The sequence below is a fragment of the Topomyia yanbarensis genome, chromosome 3, assembly GCF_030247195.1.
Source record: "Topomyia yanbarensis strain Yona2022 chromosome 3, ASM3024719v1, whole genome shotgun sequence".
NCBI classification, from domain to species: Eukaryota; Metazoa; Arthropoda; class Insecta; order Diptera; family Culicidae; genus Topomyia; species Topomyia yanbarensis.
In genome coordinates this window covers 342,291,769-342,312,866 of record NC_080672.1, presented here as the reverse complement: position 1 = coordinate 342,312,866, position 21,098 = coordinate 342,291,769, and the positions used below count along the sequence as shown (strand labels likewise).

The following is a 21,098-nucleotide window of genomic DNA, read 5'->3' as shown; positions in this document are numbered from 1 at the left end:
TTCATCTTTAACTATCTCAAATTAAATAAATCTTTTCATACTTTTGGTATTTTGTCATTCTATAATTCCATAATCTTCATGTAATCTAATATTTCCATTGTTCCAATTTGGTTTCTTTTGTTTTTCTATGTTTCTCTTTCCATTTTATCACAGTTTTTTATTATTTCTCTTTTCTCATTTTTTTTCTTGCCAATTCATTTTTTTAATATATTTTGCTTCAAAAATACCTTTTTTCTATTTATTTTATTTTTATTCGTTGCTTTTTTCAATTCGTTTTGTCTTTTCATGCTGTTTCATTTTTTCATTTTATCTATCGTTATATTTGTTTGTTTCATTGTTCAATTGATTTAATTAAACTTGTTTCACTAAAGTTTTATCTTTAGTTTTTTGTTTTTGCATTTTTTCGTTTTCCCAACAGGTTTATTTTAGTATATTCTCTATCCGCACTTTTACCATGTTTTTCATTTTGGGGGTTCTCCCATTTCCTTAATATTTTTTTCAATTTTCTTCGTTTTAATTTTTTGTTGTAAATTTTTCTATTCTCCATTTATCAGTTTTGAAAATAATGTTATTTTTTTTGTAAGCATTTTTTCATTATTATCCCTGTTTTGCTTCATTGTTATTCTGTTTTTTGTTTTCTATTTCATTAAATTTAGTGCATTTAAAAACAGAATTTGTTTGTGTTGATTTTTCATAGATATTTTATTTTCATCCATTTATTCCATTCACGTTCTTTATCATTTCCTCTATTTTGAAACATTGTTAAAATATTTCCCATTGTTCTGTTTTCATCCTTTTTATATTTCAAACATTTTTGTCTTTCTCAATAGAAAGGTATTGCAATTGCTCTTTTTTTCCATGCCTGGTATTTTATTTGACATTTTGCGGTTCAGCTGTTTTTCATTATTTTAGCTATTTTGCAATATTTTTCGCTTTCATCAATTTTTGCATAATTTTCTTTTTCATTTCCTTTGTTTAATTTGATTGTTTCAATTACACGGTGCTACAAAATAACAAAAAACTGAATGTACTTTTCAAGTGATCTGTTGAAGGTTGCAGGTCTGGTCAAATACAACACAAAGCCACGTTTGATCCATTTAATATACCCTTAAAATCTTGATCTAGAGCAAAAAAACAATTTTCAGGACTTTTGGTACTAAAAATTTTTCTACGTTTTCATTTTTCAACCGATTTTTAAATATGCGAACCTGCAAACGCGGCGATCATGAATCGGTCACGTCCGGAAATCTTTACCCTCCATTATAGCCACTTAGGTCCATACATTCAGTTGGACCAATCAAAAAATAAAGCTCATATCCACTAGACCACACGTTCTACGGCGACATGACTGGGAACTCTAGTGATATGGAAGAACCCACTTTCTTCTATAATCTGAACCGTACACAAAAAATTAAGTATCAAATTCACGGTCCGCGCGCGATCATTCTAGAACACCCACGGATCACTCACACATTCTCAAACGTGGTCTCAAGCGGGAACCTACAAAAATGCCCTCGTGCACGCGATTGTGAATCGGTCACGTCCGGAAGTCTATCCTTGATCCTAGAAGCCTATGTCCACGCCTTCAGCTGGACCAATTGAGAAAATACGCTCATACCTAATAGACAACACGTCTCATGGCGACATGACCGGGAACCTATCGATACAAGGGATCCCACTCTCTGCCAGAATTATAAAGGCACACGGAAAATTTAATATCAGACTCACGGTTCGCGCGACCATTCAAGAACACGCAAATATATTACAAAATCACGTCAGCGTACAAACGTTAGAGCCCCTCGCGATTTTCCAAGCAACCTACGCCTACGAACTCGTAAAACATGATTATACCCCGGTAATAAGGTGAACGTCTCAGTGCTCATAAATTTACCAACGCGATCTCAAGCGTAAATCTACAAACTCCCGCGCTCGCGCCATCATGAATCGGGATCGTCCGGAAGTCGGGAACTCTAGTTATATACGCCAACTCACTCCCTGTCAGAATGTGATCCGTACACCGAAAACTAAATATAAGAATGACGGTCCGCGAATATATGAATGGCCGCAGGGTTTCAAAATCGAATTTATACACGCGAAGTCACATACACGCGACAATCAAGTCAACATACGAACGCTTAAGCCCTACGCGATCATCTATGCCCGCAATCGCGCAAACTTGATAACACTCTGGTAATTATGTGAACGCTTTAGTACTTACGAAGTTAAGAACGCGGTCTCAAACGCGAACCCGCAAATGCGAGCGATCATGAATCGGTCACGTCCGGAAATCTTTAGTCTTCATTCTAGGACCATACATTCAGTTGGACCAATAAAAAAAAAAATAAAGCTCATATCCACTACACCAAACGTTCTACATGACTAGGAACTCTAATGATATGGAAGAACCAACTTTCTTCTGGAATCTGAACCGTACACGAGAAATTAAGTATCAGATTCACGGCCCACGCGCGGTCATTCTAGAACACACGCGAATATGCGAAAGGCACACAGTTATAAAATAGAATTTATACACGCGAAGTTACATATACGTTAGCACACGCGACGTACAAACGCACACGCGATCGAGCACGTTAACGTACAAATGTTCAAGCCCTTCGCGATGATACACGCGATCGCGAGTCCCTACACCCGCACATACCTGAACCGTACAATGAATATCACATTCATTATCACGGCCCGCTACAATTGGCCTAAAGCAGTGTTTTAGTGGGCGACATTGCCTGTCTTGTCTGCAAATTGTAGCATGTGATTCTGACGGGGAGCCCTTCCGAGAACCTAGCTCTACAGCTTCGGTAGGATAACTCTCGAAAAAAAAAACAATCTGAGATCAACCATTATTATGCGATTTTGTCATGAAAAATATGAAAATTTCTCAATATTTTCATTAAGAAGCGTCTTTGTTTTAATAAAATTTCAAAAAGAACATTTAATTCCGTATTCAACGTCTTATTTATTATCAAAATTGGTTGAAAAATTGCAGAGTTATTATTTTTTTTCCAAATTAGAAACTGCTCGCATGAACTTTTTTTAACTTTAACTCCCATATGATATTTTCAAAAAATCGATTTTTTGCCTCGATTACGTATACGTTCAAAAGTATGTGTGGTAACTTTGTAGTTAAAATTGGAAATAATAACGAAAGATGTAATTGTGCGTGACAATGCCTTACTAAGGTGCGACAGGTACGTGACAATGCCTTACTAACCCCTTAAGGGTTCATGAGAGCAATTTTCTAATTTGGTAAAAAACTATAACTCTGCCATTTTTCAACCGATTTTGAGGATACATAGGTCGTAGGATGCGGTATTAAATGTTCTCTCAAAATTTTGTTGAACCAGATACACATCCTAAAAAGAAATCTGAGTAATTTTCATGAGAAAATCGCAAAATATTGGCTGTTTTCAAATTGTTGTCCCAAAACCGCATAGTATTTTTGACAAACGAACATAACATGGCGTACCGTTGGAAAGGCCATTTCCTCTCCAAAACAGAAAGTTTTTTAGCGCCGAAAGTCCCAAAAAATAGCATTTTTGCTATAAATCCAGATTTTGAGGTTATACAACATTTTTCATACATTATTTTGTGTTCAATTTGATAAGATCTACAATGTAGTTCTTTAGTTAATAACTTTTCTCGTCGAATTTTCACAAACTTACAATGTTCCACGAATGTGTTCAGTAGAAGGATACCTTTAGAACTATATAGCGTTCTCATGAATAGATTGTTGAGGTGATTTTTGAAGAATTTATTTTATATGTTCACCGATTTTCCATACTAATTTCCCTATAAATTTTGAAATTTTTGGAGGGTCCGTAGACACAACCGATCGGTACAACAATTTGCACAATTACTAAGGGCCATAAAAGGAATCAGTAGAGTCTGGTGGAGCTAAATGTCAAAAGTAGAGCCAGCCTAATCTACATTCTATACTAGGTCATTTGAAAAGTACAAAATCCTTGTAGCACCGTGTTATTCATCAATCTGTTTAATTTTGCTATTTGTTTTTTTTTTTTTTATTTTGATTATAGAGGTTTTGACTTTAGGGTCATTCCCCTCTTTTCGGGTTAGAGACATCTCTTTTGGAAAAATCTCTAACCCTATGTGCGTGGTTGGGAATCGAACCCAGGTGAGCTGCGTACAAGGCAATCGATTTACCAACTACGCTATGCCCGTCCCCTGCTATTTGTTCAATTTTTACATACATTACATACTTTCAAATTTTTTACATGCTTTCAACTTTTGCATTGTCTCAATTTTGTCCATTTTTGTTGTTTCTATGCTTTGGATATAGGCAGGCTTTTGATTATTTGCATATTGTTAATCTTTTGCCATAATTTTAAATTAGAGTACTTTTGACTTTTATCTTGACAATTTAAGATTTAAAGATCAATAAAAATCACGACCATTCGTTGCTCTCTTTCTCAACGCAACGAGTGTTCTTGATTTTTATTGACTGAAACGCCGTTCTTTGAATCATCAATTGTCATTATTTTATGTCATTTTTTCAGCTTTCTCGTTTTGTACCATTTTATATGTTTAATATTTTTTTCTGTTTTTTTTCCTTTTTTGAATTCTACCTCCATTGAATGTTCTAGTTGCATTTTTGTAATGAACATTTTCATTTTGCTACAATTTTCACAATTTGTACACGGTTTTAATTGTGAGTTTTTTTAATTTTGACTTCAATCGCTGCAATTTTGAAGAAGTGTCTACGGCCTTCGATGCTGTTGACTGGTTCGATCTGTTAAGTGGAAACGATCTGGATCATGCTGTGTCAACAGAAAGACGGACTACAAGTATCCGTGGTGAAATTCCGAGCTTCGTCGTCTACGCAACATTCTCCGAAACCATCGCAAGCGTTACTTCCGTCATAAGACCGACGAAAACAAAGCTGTTCTTCGCCGAACCGAACTTCAATACGAAACAGCCCGGAATAGTGCATTCGGCGAGTATATAAGTCACGTCCAAAGCAACCTTCCGAACAACCCCTCGACGTTCTGGAAGTTTGTGAACAGCAGAAAACGCGCTGGTGGCATTCCCGTAAATGTTTATCTTGGAGATGCCAGTGCGCAATCCACAGCCGAATCCGTAGACCTTTTTGCAGAACATTTTCGTGGGGTATGCACCAACCCAGCTATCTCTCCATCACAAGAGTATATAGACACATTACCATCATAGCCCTAGCTTGAATATGACTGAAGCAGACGTGTTGAAAGCTTTATCCAGTGTCGACCCATCGAAAGGACCAGGCTCGGATTGTTTGCCTCCGATATTCATAAAAGGATATGCACGATCATTGTCATTGCCGGTCAGCATTATTTTTAACCGCTCAATCACTGAAAGCGTCTTCCCGAGTGCATGGAAACAAGCGGCTATATTTCCAATTCACGAGGCTGGAGACATTCATGATGTTGAAAATTACAAAGGAATCTCACTTTTGAACTGTTTTGCTAAAGTCCTTGAAAAATTTGTTTACAATGAGATGTACGCTGCTGCTTCTCACATCATCGACGAATGTCAGCATGGATTCAAATTTGATGATGTACACTAGCATCTTGGTCCCCTCTGTTGAGAAGCGTCAACAAACCGATGCAATATATTTTGACTTCTCGAAAGCATTCGATAAAGTAACTCACAACATTGCTCTTCTGAAACTGCAAATACTAGGATTTCCTGCGTGGTTAACTGGATGGTTTCAATCATATCTGTCTAGTCGGAGTGCTTTCGTTGAAATTGGTTCAACACGTTCTAACTTGCTCGATATGCCAACCGGAGTCGCTCAAGGAAGTCACCTAGGGCCGCTAATTTTTATTTTATTTATAAACGACATTTGTGCTCGTATTAAATCTGGAAAACTATTCTTCGCCGACGATTTGAAGATTTTTCGTTCCATTGCTTCTGGACTTGACTCTGCTGCACTTCAAGATGATGTACTTAATATTGAACAATGGTGCCTGTTGAATGGTATGCAGGTAAGCGTTGACAAATGTAAAATGATAAGTTTCAGGTGATCATCCACTCTATCTCATTATGAGTACTTGGTCCAAGACCATTCGTGACTTGGGAGTGCTTTTTGATAGAAAGCTTAGCTTCTCGGATCACATCACCGCAACGACGGCGAAGGCATTCGCAACACTTGGTTTCCTGAAGCGAAATACCGCTGGCTTTAACGATTTCTACGCACTAAAATCTCTATATTGCGGATTGGTGCGAAGCATTTTGGAGTATGCTGTGCAAGTGTGGGCTCCACATCACAACGTCCAAATAAACCGACTAGAACGCGTCCAAAGATGTTTCGTGCGATACGCTCTAAGAAATTTGCCGTGGAACGACCCTGCCCATCTACCACCTTACAACGATAGATGCATGCTTCTTGAGTTACCGACCTTAGAGTTCCGCCGCACATTCTTGCAAAGAATGTTTATATTTGATATGTTGTGTAATAACATTGACTGTTCAGATATTCTTGCACGGATTAATGTGTTTGTACCTCCTCGCGCTCTAAGGAACCGTCCTCTTTTGTGGATTCCTAGACATCGTACTGTTTACGGTCAACAGGAGCGGATCCAGAAAAAAAATTCGGGAGGTGTCCGAAATTTTGATTTTGGAATGAACATTGTACAATAAATTATACGTCAAAAGCTCATTTAATGAAAATCAGTTTTGGTGGTAAAATTAGGTTTCAACTGATTTTATGTTTAAAACTAGTATAAAGTTAAAACTAGTTTAAAATTTCTCAAAAGGTTAAAAAATTTCGGAGGGGGTCTGGACCCCCAGAACCCTCCCCCTGGATCCGCCACTGACGGTCAAAACAATCCTGTGGATAGATGTTGCTACAAATTCAACGAAACTTCACATCTGTTCGACTTCAATGTCACCAAATCTAGTTATAAGTTATCTATTAGGAATTTTTAATTAATTTAGAAAGTATGTTCTATTTTTTAATGATCTGTACGGTATCTACCGAAGATCGAACAAATAAAATAAAAAAATAAAATAAAGTTTTGCCTTTCTCAATAGAAAGGTTGCAATTGCTCTGAAAACCGACTTTTTAACGGAGGCCCGAGTGAAATATCATCATATCATATATCATCCCGATCCGACTTCCGGTTCTGGAGTTACGGGTTGTGGCGTGCGATCACATAGCAAATTGCAATTCAAACCGATACTCCGATGAAAGCAAAAAAGGTAAAAATTTAGCTAAAATGTCTCTCAAACAACTTGAATTTGCTGTTCTAGGTCACCGATGCACAGTGGCTCAAAACAGCGTTTTGAGGTACTTAATTCATTGGAGTCAGAACTGTTCATATTAGCTATTTTACACGTTCTACAATGTCTGTGTGTGTGTAAAAAGGGCCATCTTTTGGCAACATTGTTGTTTTAAAAAATTGATCATAGTAGGCTATAAAAAATTTAACTTGTGAATCGAAAGAGATAGCACTTGGCCGTCTTCGACAAAGTTGTAGAGGAGAGTATTTTCATAAATTTTGCAGAAGACATGTTGTCTCTGTCACTCACAGTTATTGAGTTATAAGATATTTTCTATGATGAAGTCCTACAGTTCTTATTTATACTTATAACTTTTTTGTTTCTGATTTTTCGCGTTAACAATGTTCGAAGGTATTTTTTATCATTACAAAAGACACAACTTTTTTGAAGAAACAAAATAGCTGTGAATGCTGTGTAAAGACTTATGGCTGATTTTGAATTTATTTTAACCTGTTTTTGAACGCGTGTAACTTTCCTATCGGCAAAAACTGTAATTAGACTATCAATTATTCTAATAGGACTGGATTTCACCAACAAAACGAAGGCAAAACCGTTTGTCTATAATCACTCGTTCAGAAGTTACACCCTGTTGAAAGCTGTATGTCTGGACCTCTTGAAGTCGCGCGTATGGCTCACTGAACGAGTAGGCGCTGGTGTTCAAAGACGCTTTCGCTTGTTTTTCTGAGTGGCGTGCACTTTGTGTACTAGCGCGTCTGCTGGAAGGTTAACATCGATATTGCATGATGTTCTAACGGGTAATGTACAAATTCATTTCCGTCCGGGTTACCGTATGAATGTTAGCTTTAGGATAAAGAAGATGCACAAAATTGCTGCATTCACCACGGTATGAAATATTTGAAAATATTCAGCCGGTTAATACAGCGGTTATATGGAAAAAGCGGTTATATGGAACCTCTTCTTCATTATCCAGAAACTAAAATTCATTCGAATAACTGGAAAAAACATCACCCGTTAGAAAATCATTCAATATCGATGTTAACCTTCCAGCAGACGCGCTAGTACACAAAGTGCGCGCCACTCAGAAAAACAAGCGAAAGCGTCTTTGAACACCAGCGCCTACTCGTTCAGTGAGCCATACGCGCGACTTCAAGAGGTCCAGACATACAGCTTACAGCAGGGTATAACTTCTGAACGAGTGATTATAGACAAACGGTTTTGCCTTAGTTTTGTTGGTGAAATCCAGTCCTATTAGAATAATTGATAGTATAATTACAGTTTTTGCCGATAGGAAAGTTATACGGGTTCAAAAACAGGTTAAAATAAATTCAAAATCAGCCATAAGTCTTTACACAGCATTCACAGCTATTTTGTTTCTTCAAAAAAGTTGTGTCTTTTGTAATGATAAAAAATACCTTCGAACATTGTTAACGCGAAAAATCAGAAACAAAAAAGTTATAAGTATAAATAAGAACTGTAGGACTTCATCATAGAAAATATCTTATAACTCAATAACTGTGAGTGACAGAGACAACATGTCTTCTGCAAAATTTATGAAAATACTCTCCTCTACAACTTTGTCGAAGACGGCCAAGCGCTATCTCCTTCGATTCAAAAGTTAAATTTTTTATAGCCTACTACGACCAATTTTTTAAAACAACAATGTTGCCAAAAGATGGCCCTTTTTACACACACACAGACATTGTAGAACGTGTAAAATAGCTAATATGAACAGTTCTGACTCCAATGAATTAAGTACCTCAAAACGCTGTTTTGAGTCACTGTGCGATGGCCAACCAAACTTTCGTTGACTACATTGACCACCATAGATGGTTCCGGAAATGCCCGGGAAAAGCGGCCATCTTTCAAAATTGACGAACTCACATCAGTTTCCCGGAAATGGTTGGGCCGATTTTCATAAACTTAATCCCAAATGATAGCTATAATAAAACAGATGTCTGTAAAATTTGTAAAATGATATGAAATTTTGCATCTGAGTTTACTTTGACATTTGTCACAATTAGGGGGAAGGGCTTTGAGAATTGAAAAATGTAAAAATAAAAATTATAAAATCTTATCATAGATTCAATAGCCTATGAACATCTCGAAATAGTCAAATTTATGATATGGAACATTTGGTTGTTCAGGACTATTCACATTTTCCGGTTGAAGGTAAATTGTGTGTGAACAGTGTACGCTTTTTAAAATCCACAGCTGATCAGCTTTCTATGCAATAGCGGTAAACAATTCCTTCATTTGTCTAACATTTGTCTAACATAATTCGTTCTTTTCACATTTTTTATATAAGTTTCAAAATAAAATGAAATCTCACTTAAATCTTGTAGGTAATCTATAAACTTCAAATTCCTCTTAGTAACAAATTACATGTAAGTTCGTGAAACGCGATACATGAAAAAAACCTTTCTCTTGTCAAACAGTTCTCTTACATTTCCACCGTGGTGTTTTGTCAAGTTGCCGGGTATGTACCTGGTCCTTTGCTGCACACGACAATAGCAATTGTCCAGTAGTTTGATTTTTTTTATGTACGAATTTTGATAGGTTTTGATGAAGAGGGAGCAGGATTGGTTGGCTGGTTGATGATGACCTTGGCGTAAAGGTGATTGCAGTAGCAGAAGAAGATGAAACAGTAGAAGACCCTTTAGGGATCTGCAGACAGGAGGAAGCGGTGAGGATGCATGGAAAAAAGAAAGAAAAAAGAGAAAAGTTTGTTTAGTTGCGAAAGCTGGGAAATTGAGACTAATTTTCGGTCTGATAAAAACTTAAAAAGTGAAAAATTTAATCCAATAATATTGTCATTGGAGGTTCAAATTTCGTGGTCATTTTTTCATGTATCGCATTTTTGACAAATTGACATTTCAATTCTTAAGAGTCCGACAGAATGCTCCGTATCCAACGCAACGTCGGACCCAATTTGAAAAGTTCCAAATTAATGTAACCAAAATCTACACAGAAAAAAATATTTTGTAATTTTAAGTTTATTTTCATGCACATATTTGGAGCATGAATATAAATGTAAAATTAAGGTCCACCACAAATACACACCACTTTTCGTGTTTTCCTCAACGCATTTTATTATAATTTTACACGTAGATTGAAAATTACAGTTTCTTTAAACGGAAAACCAGTGCACTTTAATGTATTTTTACTCGAATACTGCTGTAAAATGAATGACATGTAATATTACACGAATGAAAGTGTAAAATTGTATGCTGTTTGATGCTCCAATTGCTTTTAACGTAATTTTCAAGCAAATTTTTGATTCAATCTTTGTATGTTTACATTCGTATTGATTTACATGTCGTTTAAATTTCATTATTTTTTGGTGTGTAGTTACAGAAAGCAATCCATGGTTTGACAAACTTCTCAAATGGCGCTGTGACGCTTTGTCATTGACGGAACATTCTGTAGGACCCCTAACTCTTTCTATCCAAGTACCATGCGCTCCCCATATTTGTCGGGTAATGAAGACGCATGGTAAAACAAAACTGCCTGCTAGGATTCGAAAGGGAGTAAAATGCCTGTTCCGATCTTCATTCATCGTTTCTTATGCTGTCACAAATCAAAACAAAATCGAATCGTAAACCGGTTCAATATTCAATGGTACCTGAGCACACTATCCGCCCGTGGGCCGAATGTCGCCGGAAACTGTCCCGGGCGGCAATGCCGTTGCTGCCGCCGGAACAACCACTATCGCCGCCTCCGGTTCCGCCTCCTCGGCCGGCTCGTCCCGCTACATCACGCGTACGTCTATTTGGCATCGGTGAGCAAGTTGTACTAACGGTTGGTCCCGTCGTTCCATAGTTGAGCCGGCTGCTGCCACCGACTCCGGTGATTGTCAAGCTTTCGCTTCCGTAGCCCGTCAGTGCCGCCGTACCGAAGGCGAGCGTGTAGTTCGCTCCTACCGGATAGGGACCCATCTCGCCGTCCCCTACCGGGTAGGGACCCATCTCACCGTCCAGGGTACCCGTTCCGAACACTGGTATGGGATTTTCAAGGGTTGATTTTTCGTTGAGCCGTTGTTACGCAAGGGCGGAAAGATACAGTGAAAGGTAGTTTTTTTTGGGGTTTTGGATTTTCTTTTTGGCACTTCCACACAGAGACGAGAATACAAACACTCTAGGCTAGCGATACTTGGGGTGCTGCGATGGCAGCGGCAACGAAGCAACTGGCATGTGTTTGATACATAGCGCGCTTGTCCTGTGAACTTTTATTTGCGGCTCCCCTGGACTGGGACTGGTGCTGAGGCAGTTTTTTTGCGGGTGGTTTGTTGCATAAGATTTGTACAAAGCTTCGGGTTGGTCATTTCAACTTTCTTTTTTTTTGGTGTGTGTGCAGACGGTACAGATTTTACTTGCGACAAGTACTGGCGGTTTTAGTTTGTACTTGTTACTTATTTTTACAGAGTTCTACAATGCTTGACACTTTCGGGGTTCGTCACTCGGTGCACAAGCATTTTGTCTAGTAGTGGTTATTCCTAATATAAAATAGTATCTTACAGATTGTTATTTCCTAAAGTTTTGTAAACTATGCTTTTGAAAAAAAATTCTCAAGTTGAAAACTGTAAAGTTTTGTTTTTGGGTTATGCTTTGGTGTTAGTTCACTTTGCCAGACAAAAAGTGATATTTGTGCAAGCTAGTTAGTATTCAGAATGTGCTTCTACTGCTACAAAAAGTTGGATTAGGAAAAGCAGATGTTTGGTTGGCAGTTAGATGTGGTGTGAGTTTATTCTCAGTGCTATCTGTGATTCTACTTTTACTGTTTTTTTGGCGGTTTCGCTTGTTGATGAGATGTTGTTTGCATGTAAAAGTGGTTATGATTTTACGCTAGTCAATTTAATGGATCGTAGTAAAAAATGACAACTTTACTTTGAGTAAAGTGTTCAGAAAATAGCCAATTTGTCCGACATGAAATTCACGAAATGCTGACATATTTATCTAGAAGCATGAAACAGTGATTTTCTAACGCTCTTTTCTCCTTGATTCAGAAATTTACCACTCCCTTTCTCCAGACCGGCCCTTCGTCAAAGCTCATTTGTATAAGTCGTGTAACTGTCGGTACGTGTTCGGAATTTTATCTCAACGCATCATTGGAGCGTTGAGCATCGCGACACTTCACACGCACACGTACCGGGTCACACGGCCTAGAACCCGTGCCGCAGCGTGATGTGATGTGCCCAAAAGCGCCAACTAACCGACTAAGCTAGCAACTAACCGCTTTCCTGCCGCATGAAAGGTCCATTTTGTTGTGTCGTAAAAATAAAACCAAAAGTCGAAATAATTAAGATAAGACCGGAAAATGAGCCGGAGCTAAAAAAGAGACCATTATAAACGCAACCGGCAGACTGTCAGTCTTTTTTTTTTCTTCAGGACATTTTTTGAATGGGCAATAAAAAGAAAAGGAAATGAAATAAAATTGATACGCGTGTCGTCTAACAGAGGGGGTCTGGCCAAGGGCTTGGAAATGTGCTTCCGGCCATCAGGCAAGTTTAGAGCGGTGGTTGAATTGCGGAACGTAGGGAGCCATGTTGAGTTAATTTTCTACGGTTGCTAGTTTTTGTGTCACCGTGATTGAGGTGAAAGTGGTTAATTGGGGGTCGGGAGAAATGATCGGTACATTCAATGCACATAAAAGTTATCGCAAAGTTTAGGGAAACTTTGCAATGAGGCGGAAACGTGGTACGGTTTTATTATTGATGAAGATAGTAAAAACGATGCGAGAGATGAAGGCTTGAGTAAATAGATTGTATTGCAGGTGAACAATTGTTTTCTTTAGTGGTTATGATGTTAATTAATGTTTTGTAATATATGTGAATAAATATAATGAACATGAAAGTTGGTAATAATGATAAACTAAAAACGTACTTAAGTGATAGAGAAGATATGTTACATTCTACGAATTTATTGGACATATAATTTCCGATGTACTCGATGTTTTGCGTATCCTCAGTCCAGATTAATTATAAATACTCGGGGATTCTCTGGGGTTACCAAATTGGCTGAGAGCAAATTAAGGACACATTACATTAAATGTTAAAACCTGTTGAACTTAGAATTTAGATACATTATTAAATCTGTAGCAGCACCTCTAGTAGTGGGAATTGGAAAGTTCTAACAAAGATTTGTTTGGGAAATACACGTGTTTCAGCGGTGAAAGTTTCGCCTTAATACGATCAGTAAAAAGTTGTGCTAGATGGAAAACGAGAACATAAAATTGATTCTGCACATATCCACGTCGAAAACCGATTTCTTTAGACTGCGGGACAAGTTTTATCTAGCTATAGCACGACGTGCCCAACAAATTTAAGCTTGGTTTCGCTGCTAAATTTGCCCAGAAAATAATGATCTGGCAAGGAATTTGCAGCTGCGCATAAGCAAAGGTGTCTGGCGAAGGCCCAATGAAAGTTTGGCTAAATTCAACCAGCTGCCACTACATCCGATAGGTTCCATAGTGGTATCGTGACAATTAAGTAGGTTTTACTCACAAGGATATCAATCAACTCAACTGCCCGCAGTTTTGCCTAATCGAAATGTATTGGGCAATTATCGAGCGGAAGTTAAAGACGCTGCACATATAGCTTGATGTTGGAACAAAATTCCGCTGAGGTTGACAGGCCAGTGTCGGGTTGCAGGATCAATTTTCTTTTCTCGTCTTCCATCGTGCATATCGAAGCGAAATTTTGTGTATTTTCCAAACAAATCTTTGCCACAACATTCAAAATCCGATAACTAGATGCGCTGATGCATAATAAATAATCTAGTCCGAATTCTACGCGATGCAGCGATTTAGGGTCACGATAAACTGTGCGAAATTTGGGATTGATTGGTTAGCGTAGAGCATTTGTATGGAAAAACCTACTTGTTTGCTTTTTCGATTCTGGAGTCCCCAAATTTTCCTGTATAATGCAACCTATAGTACATGTGCATAGTCCATGGTCTTAGCAACTTTACCAAAGGAAGTAAAAAAGTGGTGTTAAAATGTTCCTGAAAAATGTAATAGCTTTTAAAAATCCTATATATTAAGTTTTTTTGTGTTTCGAATTCATCTCGTCAGTAACTAGCACCATCTGAGTTCGTTTTCGCTTTCTCGTTAGCAAACCTGAGCTTCTGTATTTGCTTCCCGGGACATCACTCAGGACAAGTCAGTTGCTTTGCACTTTCACATGTATCGTGCGGACTGTTTGGAATTTTTTTGTGTCTTACTAGTGCTAATTTGGGTACTAGTTTAGATACATCGTCTAACTAGATGTGCCACATATTACATTGGAATTAAAACGGGTAACTTTTACACCCGAAAATCCAATTGATTGTACTTACTTAAGGAATACCAATCTTCTCCGATGATAACAGTGAGAATGTCCGATTTCAAATTAAGCTTCCGACGTTCCTTCCGTTCCTTTTCAGATTTGTCGAAAAAGAGAATGTCTAATAACTGCGGATGGGTTGGTTGTCCACAAACGACGTATCCCACGGAGAAATTATATACATTTTATTCACATGATTTCAAGACAGATAGACCATTCAAGACTGTGTTAAAAGTGTTACCGCCAGGTTAAAGTTTGGCTAAAATATCATACTAATTAAAAAAATAACTGCATTACTCCTTTACAAGTTATCCCTACGAAGAGAAAGGCGAATGGCACTGACGCGCCAACACGCTCTGAAATTATCTAGGAGCTTTATTTAATTTATTTAATCGTAATGAGATTAGTAATTTGAAAGTATTAGAAAAAGCACTTTTGTTTTCCACGTACGGGTAGAGTGGGAACATTACAGATAGCAAAGGGACATTATTCAAAATCTGAACCAATGTCGTCGATTCCAAGGCTTTGGACACTGCACTAAAATTGTCATTTGGATTCCGGCTGCTTGATTTGTGGTGATAATTCGTACAAAAACGATGCTTGTTTGGTGAAAGAAACCACATAAATTTTCCAGTGCGCTAAATGTCGCGAAAATCATAAATCTAACTTCTGGGCGTGTCGAATTCGAGACAAAAATTTTAAATCTCTTGAAAAAGAAAAAAATAACAGATCTACCAACTTCTTGAGCTACCTTTCAACAAAACACGTTTTCATCCAATTAAAAATAGAAATTCAACTTCTCTACCTATGCAAGGATTCTTCTATCTTAGTTACACTATTCTACAATGGTGCGTCATTTTGTGCCTGCGGTTGGTATCGCGACTAAAAAAGACTACCACGCCTCCAATCCCGATCAGAAACACATAACAGAAATATTTCAAAATTATATCTCGCATTGTTACTTGTTATAAATTTCTGTTATTTTAACTACTAACGAAACCTAATTTATAACACAATATGTAACAAAAATTGTGCTCTGATATAATCTTGTTATATCATTCTGATCGGGATTCCATCTCCATGCAACGCTTTTTTTGCTCCAATCGATCTAGATAGCAATACGGAAGAATCAATGTTTCAATTGATGACTGCAATGCTAAAATCTACCTTCATATTGAAACTGCATGAGAGTTTTCTAATAAAATTGAAGTGAATTAAAAGTTTAATCATGACTTTAAATAATCATTTTCATTTATTAAATTAGAATGCTCGTTCATTAAAAACGTGCGAAGACGAATTTTTCAACTTCTTGAGGGTACATACTGTGCATAAATTGCTACAATAGATCTAAATACTGATTGCAGTGGTTCAATTCCTGCAAAAAATGTGCATATTGCCGTTTTTTAAATCAAATATTAAATTGAAGACTAACTCTTATTTTGTTATTCATCGATTTCTGCTAGATCAATAATGACGCTTATATATCACTATCTGTGGAGACAGCCATGCTGTAAGTATCGTCTCGTTTCGTATCGAGAGACGGGCTTTTCGGTTGAAATTTTACGATTCATTCCAATTTGGCGTCTTCTACACCTACACCGTGTAGTCTAGAACACCTGGCACTTTTAGCACTATCAGGGATTGCCGTATTCGGTTAGCCCTTAAATACTTTGAACTTTTGAACATCTATTGTTGTAACTAGAGTAAATTGTAACTCCTAAATACATATTTTTAGGATTTTTAGGTTCTCTTTTTCTGAGTTTTGGAATTGTTTTCACTAAAAACTTTTCCAAATTTCAATCAGTTTGTAATGCCTATCTCAAGTAGTCTTAATTAATACATTTGAACATTAATTTTTTAAACCCCTCCACGAAACAAAATTCTGGCCAAGAGCCTAATAACAATAACTATTTTTAGAATAATTAAGTACCCAAAGAAACTAATCAGCATAGTAGGCAATCACCGTGGTAAACTGATAAATGGCCAAACTTGGAGCAAGAATGAGTGGTGAAATATTCATTGCACACTGAAACTTACCATAGTGTGATATTTATGTCAGTGATCTTTGCTGTGATCTCATTTTGCTATATTTACTCAATTACACAATTGCCCACATTCCCAGCTCATGTAACGCACACTAGACAAACAAAATACAAACGAGAACACGTGAATTGTTATAAAAAATAATAAATGTTAAGACAAATATGAATCGCCAACGCAAAAAATAAAGTCTTTCAGTCGCCAGAAAATTTGTTTAAATGTTGGAATCACTCTTTAATCGTCCTTGTTCCAATGGGCAATTAGCACAGAGGAGTACAATCAAACGTCAAAATGTTCAACTCGCCTGTCTATTTTTTTTTCTTTTTGTTTTTGACACTGCAAATTGCGCTGGCATGACTGAACTGTGGTTTATTCATGATTTTTCCAACATGTAAAAATAAAAAAATAGCTTCCAAAATGTCTGTCCATCGTGCTTTGTTGACGCAGCTTGCTGCTGCGTGTTGAGATCCTCTTCCTTGGCGGTGAAACATTACCTGTGTTGCCTGCAGCAACTTGGATGTCATTTGGTCCATCTTGTCTCGCGTTTTCGTTCACGACATTATCGGCACCGGTACTGCATTCATGTTGCTAACGGTCGAATGTCCTTATTTGTTTCCTGTGCTTACGGGTTGCTGCTGTAAATCCGTCTTCATCGGCAATTGATTTTTAATTGGTGGTGTTGTTTGTTGGTTTGGAGGCATTTGGTGTAATCCTTGTTACTTCGCTGTTGGTAATGGCAGTTGGTTTGGTGGTACTGAGTCTGATCGTTGTTGAGTTAGTGTTAGTGTTACTGCCCGGTCCGCAGTCGCAGACAACCGGTTGTAATTTAGCATAACTGTATACCGGTCTTGGTCGTAGTAGATGGAATTTCCTTAGCAGCATCTGCGTAAAGTTTTCCGTGGTGTTGCGGCTTATCACAGATTTGGCATGTATGATTCTGCCCTGGGCACGTGACCAACATTCGCCGAGTATACGTAATACTGATTTGCATTGGATGGTGAAATAGGAGGAGATTGGTTTTGTCGGACACATTCTCACCACACGAACGCCGTTGCGAAGACATAGGAAAAAGTTCCTTCAACTATCTTCCTTAACGGTATCCGTTCCTCCTTATTTTGGCATGAGTTGGTTGATGACGGTGGGATTAGCACGCGGAGACAGTTCGTTAACTGTGTTATCTTCGAAAATGAATTACCTTGGTTATGCCACTGATTTTTCCATCTTATTTTATTGCCAATGAGTAATACTTTTTATCGTATATAATTTTATATGTTCGTTGATTTGATAGCGTCATAAGGCAACACCTATCCGCTGGGTGACGACAATCGAGCTGATATTTCTTTAAACTGAGCAAACTAGTTTCTTTACTTTTTGTGCTTATTGAATCAATTATGGAACTAACCCACTGGTCATAGGGCATACGCATGGTTTTGTCTGAGTGGAATTATGACGTTTCGTTATGAGCGTAATGATATAGCTTGATTGTTGTCTTTAAAGACGACAAACCAGCAGTCTTCTTCATTTTCTACCTTTTCTGTATTTTTTGGGTTTAGCACATTGTTTTATTAAATTGGTAAATAACTCTTTTCATTATTATTGTCTCCAATATTATTCTTATAATTACCTATTCGTTGCCGTAGATTAGAGAGTGAGTCTATCTGCTTTAATCCATCAAACGAGACGAATGTTCTTTCGGTTATATTGACGCTTTATTCTGACCCATCCAGCGTTAAACGATTCAGCTTAATCAGTTGTTTCGGAAATCCTTGTACAAGATTTACCTGCTACAGTTCGTTTCGTTTATTGTATCGTATGCTACCCTAAAATCCACAAACAGAAATTGTTGCAGTGTAAATATCTGATTCGTCGTTGTTTGTCCTTTTCCAAAACCCTTGTGGTATTCGGCGATAAAAGATTCAGCCAACGGGCTCAGTCTGCTAAATAGAACACGAGAGAATAGGAGGAACTAAGGATCAGTTTGCCTAGATAGTTGTTGCAGTCGAATTAATGACACTTCTTATAGATAGAGTATATGAGCCCAACAAACCCGCTCAAAGACATTTCTCCTTCCGCCCAGATCGCACCGATTATACAGTGGATCCCTGTGCTTTGCCGGCCACTCCAAACTTTTTAAATTTCAGTTAGGATTCAGCCATTTGCAATGTCCTTGCTGTTTTCAGCTCTCGAATAACCTTTTGCACTTCGTCAAGCGCAGGCCAATTCATAACTTGGCCATCATCCCCAATGCTCATCTTGTGTATGCTTTGTCTGCTAGTTTGTCCGATCGAAGTGCTGCTTCCATATAGCAGCCACTCCTGTACGATTCACAGATTATCGTCACGGTCGATAATCATGACCGACGCCGGGGTGCTTCTTATTCTCATGTTGTTGATGGTCTTTAAAACTTCGTTCCTAACAAAGCTTCCTTCTGCTTCAGCTCACTATATGGTTCTGACATGTAGCTACTGCAAGCATTCAGTTTCTTGTTTCTCGTCAATTGTCCATCGTTGATAATGCCAGGCCTTTGGTTCCCTAGCCAAAAGACAAGATTTCGTTTTCGCTTTCTCGTCAGCAAACCAGAGCTTCTGCATTTGCTTCCGAGGACATCATTCGGGACAAGTCAGTTACTTTGAACGTTAACATGCGTTGTGTGAACTAACTGGAATTAGTTTGTGTCTAACTAATGCTAATTCAGGTACTAGCTTAGATATACTGTCTAACTAGATACCCAATTGGTGCTAGTTACTGACGAGATGAACACGAAACACAAAAAAACAATCTTAATTTTCCATAGTACATTTCGTCGCTGTTGTGCTATCTTATGACAAACGCCATTTTGGGGTTAAATGAGTTAGATATGCCACATTGCTTGTTTAAAAAACCTGTACAAAGTGGCGTTTTCATAATTTTGACATTCTGTTTGTAGACTGAGATATAGCGAGAAACGTGCAGAAAAAAAATTTTTTTTTAGTTCAAATAACTGTGTCTGGTAATTGGCTCAAGTTATCTTAATGTATAAGATGATTTTATGTATAAAACTATCTGAGGAACACAATGGCATAATCATTTTCAACATAAAAATACACTAATTGTGAGAAAAATGCAGTTAAAGTTTTAAACTTTTTTTTAATAGTATATTTGGCAACACTGCAACCAAAATAACATTTTTTTCTTGATTCCCTGACTCATTTCCTTCAAAATGCATTTCACCGATTGTTTGTAGACCAATTGAAGCCAAAGATTGATAGCCAACCGATCTTTGTAATATTTGAGAGATTAACACAGAATAGATAGATGCACCAATTGTATTCTTTGAATTGTTTATACCATTTATAAGTTTCAAGATATTCAACTTCAAACTTTAAAAAAAATGTGCTAAATGGCGATTGTCATAAGATTGCACAACAGGGACGATTTGTCATTGTAGCAAATTTTCACTTTTGTCACAATATGCTCCTTTCTCGTACAATCAGCATGTCGCTCCTGAGTTTAGTTTATATAACTGCTTCTGAGAGTAAGGTGTAAACTGGAGAATGGGAAACAAATAATAACAGGATTTGTGTTTACTTACGCTGTGTCATTCCATCCCATAAGCGATAATTAATAAATTACGTAAGCTAAAAGTTATCCAATCACTTTTTGTCATACCCCTCTCTCCTAAAAATGTTATGGAATTAATGAATGGACTCTTAGGGCCGATTTCTTCATCTTCGCTTAACGCTTAAGCTAGGTTTACACGTCCTGGTGAACCTGCTTTAAAAGTTTAGCGAGGGTGAAGAAATTGGTCCTTAGACAATTGTCATTACCGGATAGATTTCGATAAGGTCTTACAGCTGAAATCTGAAAGCAATCGCAATTCTCAGGTTTCAAACAGTTTTGAGCATTTTTTGAACTTTGGAATAGGAATTGGTATTAACTTCTAGCGGATAGTGTTGGCTGTTGATTTGCAGGTATCGGAAGCAACTTTTGCTTCAGTTATTAACGCCTGAGCTGCAGCGACCGTAAGTTTATATTAACGGAGTTGAGGGTAGTTTTCATTTAACCAAGGCAACTGCTCATTTCGAAGTTTTTTCATACTCAAGCTTTGGTAAAGTTTACTGGAATTAGTGATAAATTTACCTTAATTTGTGGTATCATAAGAAATCCGAAAATAGCTTAATCAACCGGAGATCTCGACTAAATCTAATCTATCGATTTTTGAGTGGAAAACATAACTCAAAAGTACTCAATTTTAAATATATAAATCCCATTATCTGGATTATTTGCGGAAGTTTTGTGACGATGAATATAATGTACTACTGATTTAGTTCAGTCTTAAACAAAAAAAAAACACATTAATTTTGACACGATTACAAGAATGTAACATATCTTCTCTCTGTTTTCGTTTTCAAATGATATCAGATGCAAAACTAAACGACTACATGCTTAATAATAATCTAACTACACATTTATTAGAGATAGATACAGGCGTAAGTGAAAGCGTTTGATG

General features: G+C 37.4%; 1 protein-coding gene across 19 annotated transcripts in view; it reads right to left on the bottom strand.

Moving 5' to 3' along the window:
• The window catches only part of LOC131693700 (glucose transporter type 1), a 704,006-nt gene that overhangs the window by 17,052 nt on the left and 665,856 nt on the right, over nt 1–21,098 (bottom strand). For 11 of the 19 annotated variants that reach the window (XM_058981755.1, XM_058981754.1, XM_058981753.1 and 8 more), the window contains one exon: nt 10,874–11,245. The exons of 6 other annotated variants lie outside the window; for them this stretch is intronic. In XM_058981755.1, the coding sequence (XP_058837738.1) occupies nt 10,874–11,245 (372 nt within the window). Of the gene's footprint in view, nt 1–8,990; nt 9,916–10,873; nt 11,246–11,280; nt 11,744–21,098 lie in introns of those variants that run through there. 2 more of the 19 variants (XM_058981759.1, XM_058981763.1) reach the window with 2 other exon arrangements.